The sequence below is a fragment of the Erythrolamprus reginae genome, chromosome 1 (genome assembly GCF_031021105.1).
Source record: "Erythrolamprus reginae isolate rEryReg1 chromosome 1, rEryReg1.hap1, whole genome shotgun sequence".
Taxonomy (NCBI): Eukaryota; Metazoa; Chordata; class Lepidosauria; order Squamata; family Dipsadidae; genus Erythrolamprus; species Erythrolamprus reginae.
Window position 1 is genome coordinate 56649713 of NC_091950.1, and position 17307 is coordinate 56667019.

Here is a 17307-nt window from a genome sequence, read left to right on the forward strand (position 1 = left end):
ACAACCAGAGGACCAGTTTGTGAAGGTTGATGTAATTCATCACTGTTTAATATTCCAGTAAATTAATATCATCCTGAAAAATAGTGTGCCAGGAAAGGCCTGATCTGGGCTATAGGGTTTCTCTCTGCTTATTTTCATTTTATGACTCCTTTGAAGAAAAGTAAGAAAGAATTCAAACATCTCATTCCATATTATTCTGCTGCATTTAAAGGCCCAATCTAACCAGATTCTGCCATAGTTACTTAATTCAAACTGTTTCAATGAGCTTTGACCCTTCTGTAAAATGCCATACCATTTGTCAATAGGCTACTTGTATACATACAGTATTAATATTTTTCTTTGAGATCATAATTTAAAACTTACCTTAGTAATGTCTGAGAAAAGTACTTCAGAGTATTGGCAATGTCAGTTCCAGAGGGGACAGGATAAATGTTGTGAAGAACACGATTATGGTATTCTTGCAAGTATCGGATCTTGGAAGCAACTGGATTTTGTATTGCATGAAAGAAGAAAATGGGGAAAATGCTTAGCTTAGTTCTCCCTCAGAAAACAATGTACTCTATTATATTCTGCCCACAACCCTTTGCTCACTAATTTAATTTCTAACTGAGTATGTCCAGCGAGTATAGCTGTAAATCTAGTGAAGTTGATGCAGAAGGAAGGGGGCACCCGAAGAGAAGATGCATTCAAAGTACTTTGTAAACCAACCAATTTTCCCCAAAAAATTTTTTTGCAGGTCTGGCTTAATGTTTGATCTCTGCTTAAAACTTTCCTAGCATAGTAACTCAAACCCTTTTGCACCAGGATTATTATTACTAGAGTAACAAAATTTCAATTTACACAACACACTTAACTACATGCTTAACATGATGTACAGACCCAATCAATAGTAAACATACTATTTAATTCTGCATCTTACAACCTACTTGTAGTAGCTTTAGTTTTTAAGATATTCTATTTAACATGTTTAGCAGCTTCAGTTCTGGTTACTATGGCATTTATCCTTTTAAAACACTTAGTAATTGTATGATTGTGGACAATGAATCATAGAAAAATATGTCTTCAATACCCCCCTAACTCTGTGGTCTCTTGATTATTTTCTTCTTCCATTTATTGGACTGTTCCTAATCACTGGAAATACAGAGAACAAATTAAAAGAACCATTATTAGCATTTGTGTACCAGTAATTATCATTTATCTGGTTCTTGATCCTTGTCCATTGAAATCGCAATAATCTAATCAGCATGCAAGCAAACAACATTACTATGAAACACAACCATAATATTCAGACTTGAATCTAATATAATACGAAAGGTACAGAAAAGATTCAAACTGAAGAAAAAACAACCCGTAGATCAACTAAGAAGGGAAAAAATGCACGTGAAAGTGAGATGAGGCATATGGGAAACAAATAAGGTAGCTCTTCTCTTCTAGACTCCCATGTTTAGGTATCACCACATTTAGGCATCACCATGCATTACTGTCTGACTGACTAACTAAACGAAGAGAACTGATTCAAAACCCACAGATCCAATGACAAATTTACCAAAATTTCCATGATTTTTCTCAGACAGGATAAATATGGTAGATTTGCTCTGCAGTGCATTCAAATATATGATAAACATTGGATGGCCTTAATCCAGCACAAGAATTCTCTACTATTGTCATACCATACTCTAGCCATAAAATGGTTTTGTTTAATTCTGAGTTTAAACTCAGCCATGAGGTATGCATTCCCTCTTCTATAGCAGGAATATTCAATGGTCTGCAACTCAGTTGGTGTTCCAGTTCCAGAATCATGTTATCGAATTAAAGGCAAATTTGTAGTTTTCGGTGGAACAATGCTCTTAGATATCCTAAGGTTTAATGCACATATTTCTGTGTGTTCTTAAATATTTAAAAGACCTGAATATTTAACCATGTTCATTCTGATGATGTCATCACATCACCAACCACAGGTCCTGAATCCTCTACAGGAAATTCAAACCTTCTTTTTAAAATTAGATATGTATGCCTGGAGGAAAAGAAATAGATGCTTACTGCAGATATATAAACTAGGGATGTGTTCATCTACTAAAAAAAGAAAGAATGGTAATTTGAAAAAGTAAAATCTACTAGGAGGCAAAAATCAAGATGGGGGAGCAACCTTGCCAATATCTCTTTAGTAAATGGGTTAGCTTTATCCATCATGGCAGCTTTTTGTAAAATAACCCACAATATGTTTTACTAATTCCAAATGTGCCAACCATCCAAAAAATACAGTATTGGAATTCTAATACTCTGATCACAAAGAGGAATTAAGGTCATGGCTATCTTCTGGCTTTTCTTGCTCCCCGACAGGAACCAAGAGCCTTGAAATGTTTGTTTGTTTGTTTATATCCCATCTTTATTACTTTTACAAAATTGAAGATGGCAAACAATCCTAGCACATCTTCCTCCTCCTATTTTCTCCACTATAAGAATGGTCGCAAGGTGGGTTGGACAGAGAAAGAGAGTGACTGGCTCAAGGTTACTCAACTGGCCCAAGGTTACTCTCTTGCTTTCTAGTTTGGTACCTTCTAGTGTAGATAATGTGTAATAGATTTGAAGAGCTCTTGATTATCCTGTAACAAATCTTTCTTTAACACCACGATGCATGGATTGCTTATCTATCATGTTTTTCTCCAACTAATCCTGGGAATTATAGTTTATTTCACTTATAGAACTATATTTCCCAGACACACTACAACTGTGTTTCTGTTAATGATCAACACATGATTTGAGATGCTTTCTCTTAACACTTAATGAATTAAATTCTACATGTACTAATATCCTCTAAAATTACTGCAGACATAAAATTATCTAAACATGTCTTATTATTAACAAAGTACTCGCTCATATTTATTTTGGTGTTATGCTTAACTGAGAGTTTCTGAGAGAACTGTTTTTAATTAAAATGAGAAATGGATACAAGGATCTAATCTCCATTATCCTTTATTTCCAAGAATGTTCACACAGACCTTTTAGGAAAAATCAGCTATAAATTTGGAGCAAGACTACAGTTCAGTATTTTCACTAGAACTGTGCTCATTGCCAAGAAAAATGATAAGCAGAAGAAGAGCTAGAGGGGTATGAGGGAACAACTATTTACAAAATAAAATGCCATAGTGCCATAAGGGATTTCTTTCTTTGTTAAAAAGAAAAAATAAACAGAAAGAAACCCCTTTATGGCAGCCATTTTAAGGGAGCATCCACACGTATTCTGAGAAATCCAGTGCAGAAAACTACTATCCCTCCTCTGGAAAGGGGAAAAAACCAATTTCCTGATATTTGCTAAACCGTCTATAATTAATTATCTGATTAATAGTCTGGTACAATGTTTCTCTTCCCAGATGGTTTCTAAGAAAACTTCAGAAAGATACCTGTTGAGAAATATCCGCCATCTGATTTGAATATAGCAACTGTGTACTCCTTCACAGATTTATGTTTCTGTAGCCCTGTGATAAGCATGTTGGCCAACTACTAGCAGCAGCTGCAATGTTTTGTTTAAGAAGCGAGAAAATTCCAATTTGAAAGAGAATTTGTTTACTATATCAGTAAGATGTTTAAGAAGTTCACCCAAAATGAATTAATTTTCCCTGCAAACATTTGCAGAACATTTCAACATTTTTAGATTTACACTGGAGAATAGTGCAGCTAGCCACAGGTTCCATACAATTTGATATTTCTGTGATCCTATTATACTATTTCATTCAACAGTAGACAACCAAACCACATAAATAATTAGCCATATATCATGGTAACTTGAGATGAAGCCTTAAAAACATTTGTCTTGTATATATGGCTGTGACCAGTCTCTTACTTCCTTTTCTTATCACATATTAATTTATCTAAGTATGTAAACATTAACTGACTGGTAAGTCATAAAGCCATACTGAAAGACAGTGTTATTTGGTAAAACAGCAAGTAAAACTGGAGTAGATGTGAGAGGAAGTAACAATAGAGCTGTGGCTGATGTTGACAAGGTTGAGTAAGCTAGCACAGCAGGAAGACATGTTCATATACAGTGGCCCTTTGGTACTCAATTCCTTTGAAAGTCATCAGATTTGGTACTCTACACATTTTAATGCAAAATTTTTGTCTCAATACTACTTGTTTGTTTATTTATTTATTTAATTCATTGATTTATTTATTGGATTTCTAGGCTGCCCTTCTCCAGCAAACTCAGAGCGGCTTACACGATAAAATCAATACAGGATACAAAATAGAAGAAACCCAATGTACAACCTAATCTAACCCCGCCCCCAACAATTATAAACCATTTAACTAAAATCCAATCGTAATCATTCACTCATGATTACTCAATGCACAGTTAAGAACTTGTCAGTGTCGACTGCCTTGTTACTATATTATTCCTTATTTGGGGGGGGGATTGTTTGGTACTCATCATTTTTGGTACTCATCACAATTAACGATAAGCACCAAGGTAGAGCTGCATTGACAATTGAAGTAAACAGATTAAGCTAGGCCCTTTTCTAAAGGAAATGATTCCATCCTAACAACATCACGTCTCAAGGCCTGGCTTCGGGTTGGGTTTCTCTTGCCATTTTACAACGGTCAAGCTTTCCCTCTTCCTAAAATCGCGGTCTTTCGAAACGCCACGCCAGAAAAAAGCAATCCGCAAACGGGACCACGGAAAACTGCTGCGCCCGGGGGAAGCCTGGGCTTTTCGACCCGCTCCTCTTCCATCCCGCCGCTTGCCAAAAGCAGGGCCGGGCTTTGGACACCTTAGCCGTCTTCAGCACCACGGACAGCGCCCGCACCTTTTGCTAAGGTTCCCCGGCCTCCCTCCTCGCAACCTCTCCGTCCGCCCTCCCAAAAGCTCCGGGCGGCGTCGGCGTCCTGCGTCTTTTAATTCCCCCCGCGGAGAAAACCGGGCCCCCGTCTCGCCGCCGTGGCTTCCTTACATTGCTCAGCTTTGGTCGACATGGCGGTGCTCTCCTTCAGGGAAAAGGCTGCTCGGTGGTTGCCCAGCACGGGCGGCGGGGCTCAGTGGCCGGCTAGCGAAGAACGGCGACCATCCGCCGGAGCCGAAGCGAAGCGAGACCGCTCTGGCCCGAGCTGCGTCCCTCCCCCTCCTCTAGCTCTGCCATTGCCGCAAAACTGCACGGCGGACCCCCCGCGCCCGCCTGCCCGCCCGCCCCGGAAAAAGGAGAAGAAGCGGCTCGAAGGGAGCGTTGGCTTCGAGACGAGCTGAAAGCGGAACCCGAGGCGCGCCGGACGCGGCCCCCCCTCCACGCAGCCCCTTTTACACCGCCGGTGCGGTTCCAGGGAAAACAACACTGCGCCGTCAAGAAGAAACCATTTTGCGCGCCCCCCCCCTCGAGGAAAAGGACCCCGGCGATGAGCGGAATGAGCTCGCCCACACGAGGAGGGGAAGGTCCATTCATGAAGATGGGTGTCTCAAGCGCGCCAACCTTTTAAAGGGGAAGGCGTCTTTTCTCGTCCTCTGAGGAAAGAGCAGAGCGGCTTGTTTCTGAAGCGGGGGGGGGGGGAGGCAAAGTTTGTTGTGGGAAACGAAACCTGGTTGCCTCCGTCGTGATTACACTAAACCAGAGCATACAAAACATACGGTTATTGAAGACCCATCTATGTCACCAGGCATGGGGTAATTGAGAGATCCCCAGGCTATTATGGTTTATGAATGGTATGACTGAGTTGTATGGTTTTTAATTAATTAATTAATTAATTAATTTTTATTTGTTTGTTTATTTATTTTGTCCAATACACAATACATATTGAAGAGAATAGACATGAAATATTATATATAAAGAGAAGATATAAAAATAGAGGAGAAGATCTATGAAGGAAGAAAAGATCTATGAGATATGAGATAAGGAGAGACAATTGGACAGTGGACGAAAGGCAGGCTAGTGCACTTATGTACGCCCCTTACTGACCTCTTAGGAACCTGGAGAGGTCAATCGTGGATAGTCAAAGGGAGAAATGTTGGGGGTTAGGGGTTGACACTACTGAGTCCTGTAATGAGTTCCACGCTTTGACAACTCGATTGCTAAAGTAATATTTTTTACAGTCAAACTTGGAGCAATTAATATTAAGTTTGAATTTGTTGCGTGCTCTTGTGTTGTTGCAGTTGAAGCTGAAGTAGTCATTGACAGGCAGGACGTTGCAGCATATGATCTTGTGGGCAATACTTAGATCGTGTTTTAGGCGTCATAGTTCTAAGCTTTCTAGACCTAGGATTGATATTCTGCTTTCGTAGGGCATAATGATATGGGTTTTAGATGTTTTTTAAATATTGGATTTGTACATCGTTTATTACTGTTGTGAGCCGCTCCAAATCTTCGGAGAGGGGCGGCATACAAATCTAATAAATTATTATTATTATTATTATTATTATTATTATTATTATTATTATTAATCAGATAAATTCTAGAATGCAGCTCACCTGTCTAGAACCCGCATTGCATATCAGACATTGATGCAATCAAGACAGTTCAGAAATATTTCACAAGAAGAGTCCTTCACTCCTCCCCTCACAATAAAATACTTTACTCCACCGGACTTGAAATACTGCTATTAGACAATTTACAATTATGTTGCCTCCAATCTGATCTAACTGTAGTTCGTAAAATCATATGCCAAAATCTCCTTCCTGTTAGTGACTACTTCACCTTCAACCGCAATAATGCAGAGGCACGTAATGGATACAAACTAAAATGTAAACCGCTCCAAACTAGACTGCAGAAAATACGACTTCAGCAATAGAGTGATCAACGTCTGGAATGCACTTCCCGAATCTGTTTCTTCCCCAAACCCCAAAATCTTTAACCTTAGATTGTCTACAGTTGACCTCTCCACTTTTCTAAGAGGACTGGAAGGGGCATAGCCGAAATGGTTCCATCCTAGTCTCCCTTAATTTTAAAATTTCAGCTAAAAACATTTGATACATACAGAATATAGTTGTCAGCTATGAATAAATTAACTGCCTTGAAATGGTCCTGGGTTGGGCCTAGAGGCAAAAAGGAGCTGTGACGTTCCTTCAATATACCAGGGTGATCCGACATAAAAACATATATATATGTTTTCATAGATTTTCACAGGTACAGGTATGACAGTCTTGGTATATTCGGGTTTCTTCCCATGTAGGATTTAGAAATTTCTGGCGACGTTTCGACGAGGTCCCACTCGTCATCTTCAGGCTGGTGCTTCTGTCCTTGTTCTAAGGCGAGCACAGCAAGACCTGAGCTGCCTTCCCACTGACTCACCAGGAATTTTTTACACAGCAGGCAATTGCTGAGCCATCAAACCACACCCAGCCACCAGTATTTATAGAAGGAAGGCAGCTCAGGTCTCAAAAATCTCCCCCCCCCCCCAATTAACCGCTATTAGATTAATTTACCAAAATAGTTAGTCTTTCTCTTGCCATTTAATAATTATGCCATATTTGCTTCTTCACTTTTTAAATCTTATTTATCATTCTTTTTTTCTCCTGTTTTATCATAACCAAATGCCCCATAGGAAACCTTACTCATTTGTATAATTTTCTTAAACTATCATTATGCTTCTCAAATAGTCTTTCTTATTTTATCAACTTTATTCCAAGTCATTTAATTCTTCTAATTTCAACATAATACATTTCTCAGATAAACTCAAACCAATCTCAATATTTTTAATTGCTGTCCCAGAATCAAAAGGGGGGAAGTAGGATTTTTTAACAGGTGCAGGTGTTCAGGCTAGAAAGTGCATGTGAAACCCTTGAATCAGTATTAGAGCAACCAGACAACCTGAAATAGGAAAATATGCAAGCCTTTGTGATCTTCAAAACTGATCAGACAGGTAATCTCTTGAAAATGGATGGGGAAAAAATCTGGTCTAAATTACCAAATTCTGGTCTAAATTTCTAAATTAAGTTAGAAACTTTTAATTAGATAGCAGCAGTTTTATTTATTTTTAATGACGTATTATATAATATTGTTTTTAGACTATATATTATAAGCTGCCCAGAGTCATTTGCATGTGTCTTCAAACATTGAAAATAAATAAAATAGTTTTCTCCATTGGAATGTATTACCAAATCATGGAATGTATTACCAAATCATGTAAAATTGCAGCTCTTATGCAATAATATTTCAATTATGTTTACTCTGATTCTAATTATCACAAGTGACATATTAAAAGTTTAACTGAACATGAAGCATGTTAAAATAACTAGCCAAAATATAAGAACATATTTTGTTTCAATAAATATTCCACAACACAGTAGAGATTTCTGTCCCAGAATTGCCAATTTTCTATGTTCAGGAAGTCTTTCCCAGAAGGAAGAATTTAATATATACTGTATCTCCCATATTTCTGAGTTAGAAATGATTCACTCCATAGAAGTCAGCTATGCATATCACATTATTTCAAGGTTACTTTAAAATAAGTCTTATGAACACTTTGCTCTAAGAAATTATCAATTATAAATCCTATCCTGAATGTAAGAAACTTCAAAAATAGAAACATAGAAGATTGATGACAGAAAAAGACCTCATGGTCCCTTTAGTCTGCCCTTATACTCTTCCCTGTATTTTATCTTAGGATGGATATATGTTTATCCCAGGCATGTTTAAATTCAGTTACTGTGGATTTACCAACCACGTCTGCTGGAAGTTGGTTCCAAGCATCTACTACTCTTTCAGTCAAATAATATTTCCTCGTGTTGCTTCTGATCATTCCCCCAACTAACCTCAGATTGTGCCCCCTTGTTCTTGGGTTCACTTTCCTATTAAAAACACTTCCCTCCTGAACCTTATTTAACCCTTTAACATATTTAAATGTTTTGATCATGTCCTCCCTTTCCCTTCTGTCCTCCATACTATACAGATTGAGTTCATTAAGTCTTTCATTATAAGTTTTATGTTTAAGACCTTCCACCATTTTTGTACCCCATCTTTGGACCCATTCAATTTTATCAATAAAATAAGTATCTAATCGAGATGAATTAGAAAAAATGTGACAGAGTCAATTTCATACACAGTTTTAGCAAAATAAAATCAAGAATAGTAGGGGGGAAATCCTGAGGTCACAAACATAAGTCTTTGAGTCCTTGGAGAGGGACAGCATAGAAATATAATAAATAAATAAATAATCCAGTGAGGGTTCCAAAAGCAATCACACCCTAACAGGTGACCTGGCCTCACCTTTGAGGTTAAGAGTGATAAAATGTTGCATATTTTACATACTTTGAAAAAATGGTGGGGCAAGAAGCAGGTAGGAACAGGTTCTTTATTATACCTATCCAAAAATAGTGGGTAGTCTTTTAATTGCTTGCCTGGGAGGCATCTTTGGATTTCCTCTTACTTAAGGCTGTCCAAAAAAGAACATCTTTAGAGAATAAGAGTTTTAAAACTTTAGGGATTATTTAGGATAATTGGTTTTGTTGTTAAGATTTGCCTAGATTTCAACCAATATTTGCTCTAAAGTTCATATTAAACATGTACTTATTAACTTAAACATGAACTTGTAGTGAAGCAAAAACAAAACGTGCCCTTTCTGTATAACAGCCCATCAAGTATCATATTTTTCAGAGTATAAGATGCATTGTTGTGAGCCGCCCCGAGTCTGCGGAGAGGGGCGGCATACAAATCTAAATAAATAATAATAATATTAATAATAATAATAATAATAATAATAATAGAAGCTGAAAATTTGGGTGCGTCTTATACTTCAAATCTAGCTTTTTAGAAGCTTTTTTTCTCAGCTCTAACTAGGTGCTAACAATCTTCCCAGCTTCCTACTCCCTCTGAAGAAGATTTTGTCCAGCCCTAAGTCTTTGCAGGCTTGCTTTCATTCCTACTCCCTCTGAAAAAAGGCTTTTTCAGCTCTAATCAGGGGATAAATTATTAATAATAATAATAATAATAATTTATTAGATTTGTATGCCGCCCCTCTCTGAAAACTTTGAAAAATAATGTGCTGAAGCTGAACAGACTAAAAACACTAGCCAGATGAATACCTGGTAGGTAGATTTTCTCCCCCAAAACTAAGGTGTGTCTTATACTCCAGTGGACTGCTCCCTGTAAGCTGCGCGCGTGAGCGTGCGTGCACTGCAAAATACCGCCGCGCGCACCCTTTTCCTCGGTCGCGCGCTCACCCTTTTCCTTGGTCGTGCACGGGGGGGCAGGCGGGGAGGCGCGGGCAGTAGAAAGGAGCCGCGGCCGCCCCTGCCTCTCCATGGTGCCTCCGGCCCCCTAGCGCTCCTGGCCTCTCGGCCCTGCCCCCCGCCCGCCCCCTCTCCTCCGCCCTCCCCTGCCTTGGGGTGCGAGTTCTCTCGTGGCGGCCGCGGCCGCTTCAGTTCCTCGGGACGAAAGCGCTCCCAGCCAGGGGGCTGCGAGAGGGGCGGGGCGGGCATTCTCGAAACAGACGGAGAAAGCCCTCTCTCGCAGCCCCCTGGCTGGGAGCGCTTTCGCTGCAAGAGAGGGCTTTCTCTGTCCGTTTTGGGAATGCCCACCCCACCCCTCTTGCAGGCCCTTCGCTGGGAGTGCTTTCGTCCCAGACTTCCAGCAAGGGGGCTGCAGTAGAGGCAGGGCAGGCGTTCCCGAAGCCCGGACGACTTTTCCCTGCTGCCGGAGCCGTTGCTGCCTCTTAGCTGCAGAGCCGGGCAGAGGCGAAGACAACGGTGCCCTCCACTCTCTCTCCGTCTCTCTCTCTCTTTTTCTCTCTGTTGCCGGCGTGGTGAACAAGAGAGAAAGAGAGAGAGAGAGAGAAAGGAGGGGAGAGAGAGAATGAGAGAGAAAGAAAGCAAGAGAGAAAGAGAGGGAAAGAAAGCAAGAGAGAGAGAAAGAGGGGGAAGGAGGGAGAGGGAAAGACATAGAGGGAGGGAAGGAGGGAGAGAGAAAGAGCAAAAAAGAGAGGAAGGAAGGAAGGAAGAGAGAAAAGAAGAGGGATGGAGAGAGAGAGGGAAAGAAAGATGAAGGAAGGGAGAGAGAGAGAAAGGGGAGGGAGAGATAGAAAGGAGGGAGAGGGGGTAGTTAGATAGGGAGGGGGAAAAGGAAGGGCTTGGAGAAAGGCAGGGGGAGAGAAAGATAGAAAGGAAAGAGGGAGGGAGAGATACAAAGGAAAGGCAGGGAGAGATAGAAAGGAAAGAGGGAGGGAGGAAAGAGGGAGGGAGAGATAGAAAGGAAAGAGGGAGGGAGGAAAGAGGGAGGGAGGAAAGAGGGAGGGAGACATAGAAAGGATAGAATTATGGATGCAAGAACTCGCTCATGTGTGATAGCGCACGCCCACACTTTCTTTCTTTCTTTCTATATTTATTTATTTATTTATTTATTTATTTATTTATTTATTTATTTATACTTATATTCCGCCCAGTCCCAAAGGGACTGCCGCTCAGACACTATACTTTTCCGCTCACCCCGAAAAAAAATTAGAGGGAACACTGCTCCAGTGTATCTTATACTCTGAAAAATACAGTATTTTTTTTAAAGTAGAATCTTTCATCCATTCAGTCTTCTCGTGTGTGTATATAAATGTTTATGTATATAGTCTTAGATATATTTTATTTTCTTTTAATTGAACATTAAATCACTAATTGCCTTATATAAATTCCTATAATGAGGAAAAACAATATAAAAAGCATTTAAATTCAGTACATTATTTCCTCTTCACAGGAAAAACAACTGTAGCATATAGCATTTAGCATTAGCATTTAGATTTAGTTCTCTCTAAGTGGTTTACAGAGAGTAAGCATATTGCCCCCAACAATCTGAGTCCTCATTTTACTGACCTTGGAAGGATGGAAGGCTGAGTCAACCTTGAGCCTACTGAGATTCAATCTGCCAAAGTACTGGCTGACGGTGGTCAGCAGAAGTAGTTTGCAGTACAGTGGTACCTCGAGATACGAGTTTAATTCATTCCGGACCTGGGCTCTTAAGTCGAACAGCTCTTATCTCGAACGACTTTTCCCCATAGGAATTAATGTAAATAATTTTAATTGGTTCCAGCCCTCAAAAAACTCACAAAGTTAGTCTAAATTATGCAGAAAGACATGTTTTTAATGAAGAAATGTACATGTACATATAAATGAATAATGAAGTTTCTTTCACTTAACTTGTAAACTTTCTTAAACTTTTAAATTTACATATGTTCAACTTCTCTGCCACCCAATCCTGTAGGACAGAGGTCCCCAACCCTTTTTGCACCAGGGACCGGCTTTAAGCGATCAAGAGAGGAATGGGTGAATGAATGGACGGAGGGTGGGAAGGAAGGAAGGAAAGAGGGAAGGGACAGGAACAGAGGAAGGAAGCAAGGAAACTTATGAAAGGGGAGAGTAAGAGAGGAATGAGTGAAGGGAGGGAGGGAGGGAAGAAGGTGGGAAGGAGAAAGAAAAGAAGAAATAGAGGAAGGGAAGGTAAAAGAGAGAAAGAAAAAGAGCAAGAAAGAAAGAAAGAAAGAAAGGGGGAAGGGACAGGAACAGAGGAAGGAAGCAAGGAAACTTATGAAAGGGGAGAGTAAGAGAGGAATGAGTGAAGGGAGGGAGGGAGGGAAGAAGGTGGGAAGGAGAAAGAAAAGAAGAAATAGAGGAAGGGAAGATAAAAGAGAGAAAGAAAAAGAGCAAGAAAGAAAGCTGCAAGCACCCCCCCCCCCCCCGAGCCCCCCAGGCCGGCTGCAACCTTTTAAAACACGCGCGCCGCTTCGCAGCTGTCTCCTGAAGCCGAACACGGAAGTTAGCGTTTGGCTTCAGGAGACAGCTCCTTGGCGCTTGTATCTCGAATTTGGGCTTGTAAGTAGAACAAAAATATCTCTCCCCTCCCAGCTCTTATCTCGAGTTGCTCTTAAGTAGAGCAGCTCTTATGTCAGGGTTCCACTGTACTGCACTCTAACCACTGCACCATCGAGGCTCTATAGATATATATTTCTGGATCAGCTTTCTCCAACTTGATGATAGGTAGGGTTAATCAACATATCTGAATCAAAATAGAAAAAAAAATATTCAACATAGATACTACTGTTTTTTCCACCTTTAAAGTAGCCCTGTGGTTTTTTTAAACAAACAAAGTGTGATTTAATTAGATTTCTTCTAACCATCAGACCTGGATATCAACTCATACTGCTTATTCCTATAGCAACAAATTATGTACTTTTATTCAATACTATCTAAGATTATTTCAGGCTAAATTTGGAGGAAATGTTATTTTCAAAGACTGTGAATGAAAATAAAACTCCTCTTTATAACAGCAAGTGTCCTCATTAAATTGTGTATGTAATAATATACCTTTTAATTAAACTTAAATGCCGTTACTACAAATTGGGTACAAAGAATATTAACATATATTTTGCCATGGGGCTGGCGGTAGAATTCCACAGGCTTATAGTTCTGGGGGATTTCAACCTCCCATCCTTGGGGGCAGAGTCAGAGGTAGCACGAGATTTAATGAAAATCATGACTTCTATGGGCCTATCCTAGATCATCCAGGGCCCGACTAGTAATACCTAATTTGGTGTTCTTGTCAGAGCCGTGCTTATGTGACCTTGAATTGGTGGACCTTTCCTTTGTCCCCTTGTCATGGTTGGATCACAGTGAAGTGGCAATGTTTCTCAAGAGCTGTACCCCTCCCTCCCCTCAGGGAGACAGAATCTATTAGATTCATCTACTCACATTGACTAATGGACCCAGATGGGTTCCATAAGGAGCTGAGCAGAGGTGGTATTCAGCTGATTCACACCTGTTCATATGAACCGTTGGCGGAAATTTGACCAAGATCATCAAACTGGTAGCAATGGCCATCTTGCCACATCCCCAAACCGGTCCCCCAGTTGCCAGTCACTCACCCTGCACAACATGTTTGTCACCGCCATGTTCTTTGCACATGCTCATTCCATTGCATTGCAACTTCAATGGGTTTTACATGTGCAAGGAACATGGCAGCTACGGAATAGCAGCAGCTTTTTCTGAGAACTCTGGTACTTTTCAGCAGCCTGCAGCCACCTCTTTGAGAGCTGCTTTGCAGCTGTGACAACTGCCTAGGGCCCCCGAAAGCTCCAGCCGGCTTGTCTTCCAGACTCTGGACCAGCTGCTGCAGAAGGTAAGCAGCCCAAACCAAGAGGCAGTGGTGGGGGAGGAAGTGAGGCTAAGGCCTGGGCCACTAAAGAAGGTGAAACAGGGGCGACTGGTGAAAAGAGGGAGGAATAGATAAGTGGAAATTCCCAAAAATTTCCTACCTTTTTCCTGTGGGCAGGACTAGGTGGAGGGGTCATGTGACTGAGTAGGCATGGGTGTAAGTGATGTCAAGTTGGCCACACCCACTCAGTCACATCCCCCCACCTTGCTCTACTTGACCTCTCATGATTTTTGGGGGGCGGGATTTTTTTAATTTTTCTTCTCCAATCACGTGTACAGAAAAAAAGATACCATTAATTTCAAATTAATTTAGAATATAACATTTTTACAATTTCGGTATGCACAGATTAAACCAATGCCACCTCCTGACGATTTAACATCTGGACCCAAAAATAATTATTCCAATTCCTCATATGATTAAAAAAAAGTTAAAAAAAAAAAGAACTGTATACATTTTAGGCTGTTACTATTCTTAATCACATCGAAGTAATTAGATCAAAATGTTTCAATTTTCTCAAAAATCTCCTCCATATCAATTTTCATATATACTTTAAACCCTCTTCTATAATAAATGCCCTTTAAAACAAAAAGGGAAAAAAAGAGAACCTTAAAGGCAAAGAAAAGGAGCAAATATTTCCAATTATCTCCAATATGGTATTTAAATTACTATATAAAAAAGATAGCTAAAATATATATAAAGGGGTCAAAGAAAAAAGAAAAAAGAGAAGCCACCATATAGTATATCCCAAATATCGCTAAATTAATCTCATGATTTTTGATACCATCGACCATGGTATTCTCCTGGGGCGGCATTGGGAGATGAGAGAAGGAGGCCTGGTTCTATCTTTCCTTCCTCTGGAGCCACCTCTCTGTGCCACTCTCAGTCAGTGTTGATAGGAGGGGAGAAATAAGAAGTGGTATTCATCTGGTTCTCACCGGTTCAGCCAAACCAGTTGCAGTAATTTGGCCCGGGTCACCGAACCAATAGCGACCTCTGCTTGGCTCCGCCCCCTACCCAGTCGGTGCTTGCTCACCCTGCCTGCCCACTCAACACTTGCTCACCCCAACTCCTTGGTGCTTGCCCACTTAATGCTCACTTTCCCCACTCACCCACTTGATGCTCACCCCACCCATTCCAGTCCTATATATGTTGCCTTCACTTCACCACGCAGCCCAGCTCCTCCCCTCTCCAGTCACTTCCACACCTTGCCCGCTCTGCTTAACTCACCCTTACCTGCCTGCAGATTCCCAACCCTGTTATAAATAATTCAAAAGTAGGAAAACTCCTAGTCAGTTTCAACTTTGTAGTATCTAAAAGCCAATTCACATGTTATGGCATTCAGTATTGCTTTGACTTATGTAAGGGATTCCTACCTCAGTGCAGCTACTATATATACCAGTGATGGTGAACCTATGGCATGGGTGCCACAGGTGGCACATGGAGCCATATCTGCTGGCACGCAAGCCATTGCCATAGCGCAGCTCCAATATGTATGTGGGCGCTGGCCAGCTGATTTTTGGCTTGCACAGAGGCTCTGGGAGGATGGGGGAGGCTGTTTTTACCCTTCCCCAGCTCCAGAGAAGCATTTGGAACTTGGGGAGGGTGAAATACGAACCTACTGGGCCCACCAAAAGTTGGGAAACAGGCCATTTCCATCCTCCAGAAGGGCTCCATGGGGAAGCTGCTTTTACCCTCTCTATCTTCAAGTGGCCAAGGTTGGGCTAACTTATACAATGTGTCCAAAATCTAGGACCGATTACTCTTGTGGGATTGAAATTTAGCAAAGTTGTGGCCAATTCAGTGCTCTTACACTGCCACTGCTGTGGCCACTGACCGTCATTTTCAGCCAACTTCCTATAAAGGACGTTAATGGGAAAACTGGCAGGAAGTCAAAGTAGCTCCTGCAATTTTGCTCACCCATAGTCATTCTGTCTTAGATAAGAAAAATACCTCTGAAACAATGACCCAACAGGTCATGGCTTGTTTAGTGTAGTTCTACAATACTTTCTCTCTCCATAATAAAGGCAACTCATTGTCATCAGGGAATGAGATGCATTGCTAAAAAATATTGCTGAGAAATCTCACCTTTTCCCAGCACTTGACTCACAAGTTTCTGTACCTGAGAAGATAACAGTTTCTCACTCATCTTGCTACCATTTCTTTTAAGTGAATAAACACCCTAAAAATGGTGGGTGAAATTTCTGTGAATTAAAGTTGAATATTTAAAAAGCTAAACTAAGAAAAGCTTTGGATAAAAAAAAATGGCTGCACTTGCTTTGTTATTATTATTATTATTATTATTATTATTATTATTATTATAATATAACAACTTTTTAACATCTTGAATTGATAAATGTGTGCAGCTAAATTATAACATTAGAAATCATTTTCTGTACTCTGGATTTTATTTCTGGATTTTATTACAGCGGAAGGCATTGTTTGTAGGACTGAACTATGAAGTTCTTGATATGCTCTGAACTTGGTTGTCTGCTCACAGACATTTCATTATCCAACTAGGTAACATCATCAGTGTGGGCAAATGTGGAATTTGTTGCCCATTTATATACAGTAGTTTGCCTTCCCTGTTCTTGCGAGATGTGAAAAGAGGTCTCATACTGATTATGTTACCTAGTTGGGTAATGAAACATCTTCAAGCAAACAATTAAGTTTGAGGAGCACCAAAAACTTCACAAGCAAAGAACAAATATGCTGTGGGCCTCAGATGTACCATCACAAAAGCTGACCCAAAGGTGCTTTTTCAAGAGGCAACTGGAAGAGTTTTTCTTTGAAGACATTTCGCTTTTCATCCAAGAAGTTTCTTTAGCTCTTCAGACAACCATGACCTGGATGAATGAGACTCTCCATAGACATCCCAAAAACTGCCCCCAGTCTTCCCACCATCTTTATAATTTTGTCTAGTTTGCTTGCTCAGTTGATTTATTTATTTACAGAGAATTTAAAGTATGTCTGCCAGCTATCATGGTCTTAAAGTTTCTAAGGAGCATTTCAGAATAAAACAAAATAACAAAGTTTTATTTGTTTGTTTGTTTGTTTGTTTGTTTGTTTGTTTCTATGCTGTCCCTCTCTGAAGACTAAAGCCAAATGACAACCCTGACCCAAAATACCAATAGAAACTATTGCATTTCCATTAAAAACTCGTTTTAAGAAATGACTATATACAATGTACAACTTTAGAGATTTT

General features: G+C 40.3%; 1 protein-coding gene across 15 annotated transcripts in view; it reads right to left on the minus strand.

Annotated features, from left to right (window-relative positions):
• UNC79 (unc-79 homolog, NALCN channel complex subunit) overlaps positions 1–5129 on the minus strand; it is a 163360-nt gene extending 158231 nt beyond the window's left edge. For all 15 annotated transcript variants that reach the window (XM_070753573.1, XM_070753485.1, XM_070753465.1 and 12 more), the window contains exons 1-2: positions 4947–5129; positions 364–484 (exon numbers count right to left, since the gene is read on the minus strand). In XM_070753573.1, the coding sequence (XP_070609674.1) occupies positions 364–484; positions 4947–4968 (143 nt within the window). In that variant the 5' untranslated portion in view covers positions 4969–5129. The remainder of the gene's footprint in view (positions 1–363; positions 485–4946) is intronic.
• Between the last annotated feature and the right edge of the window lie 12178 nt (positions 5130–17307).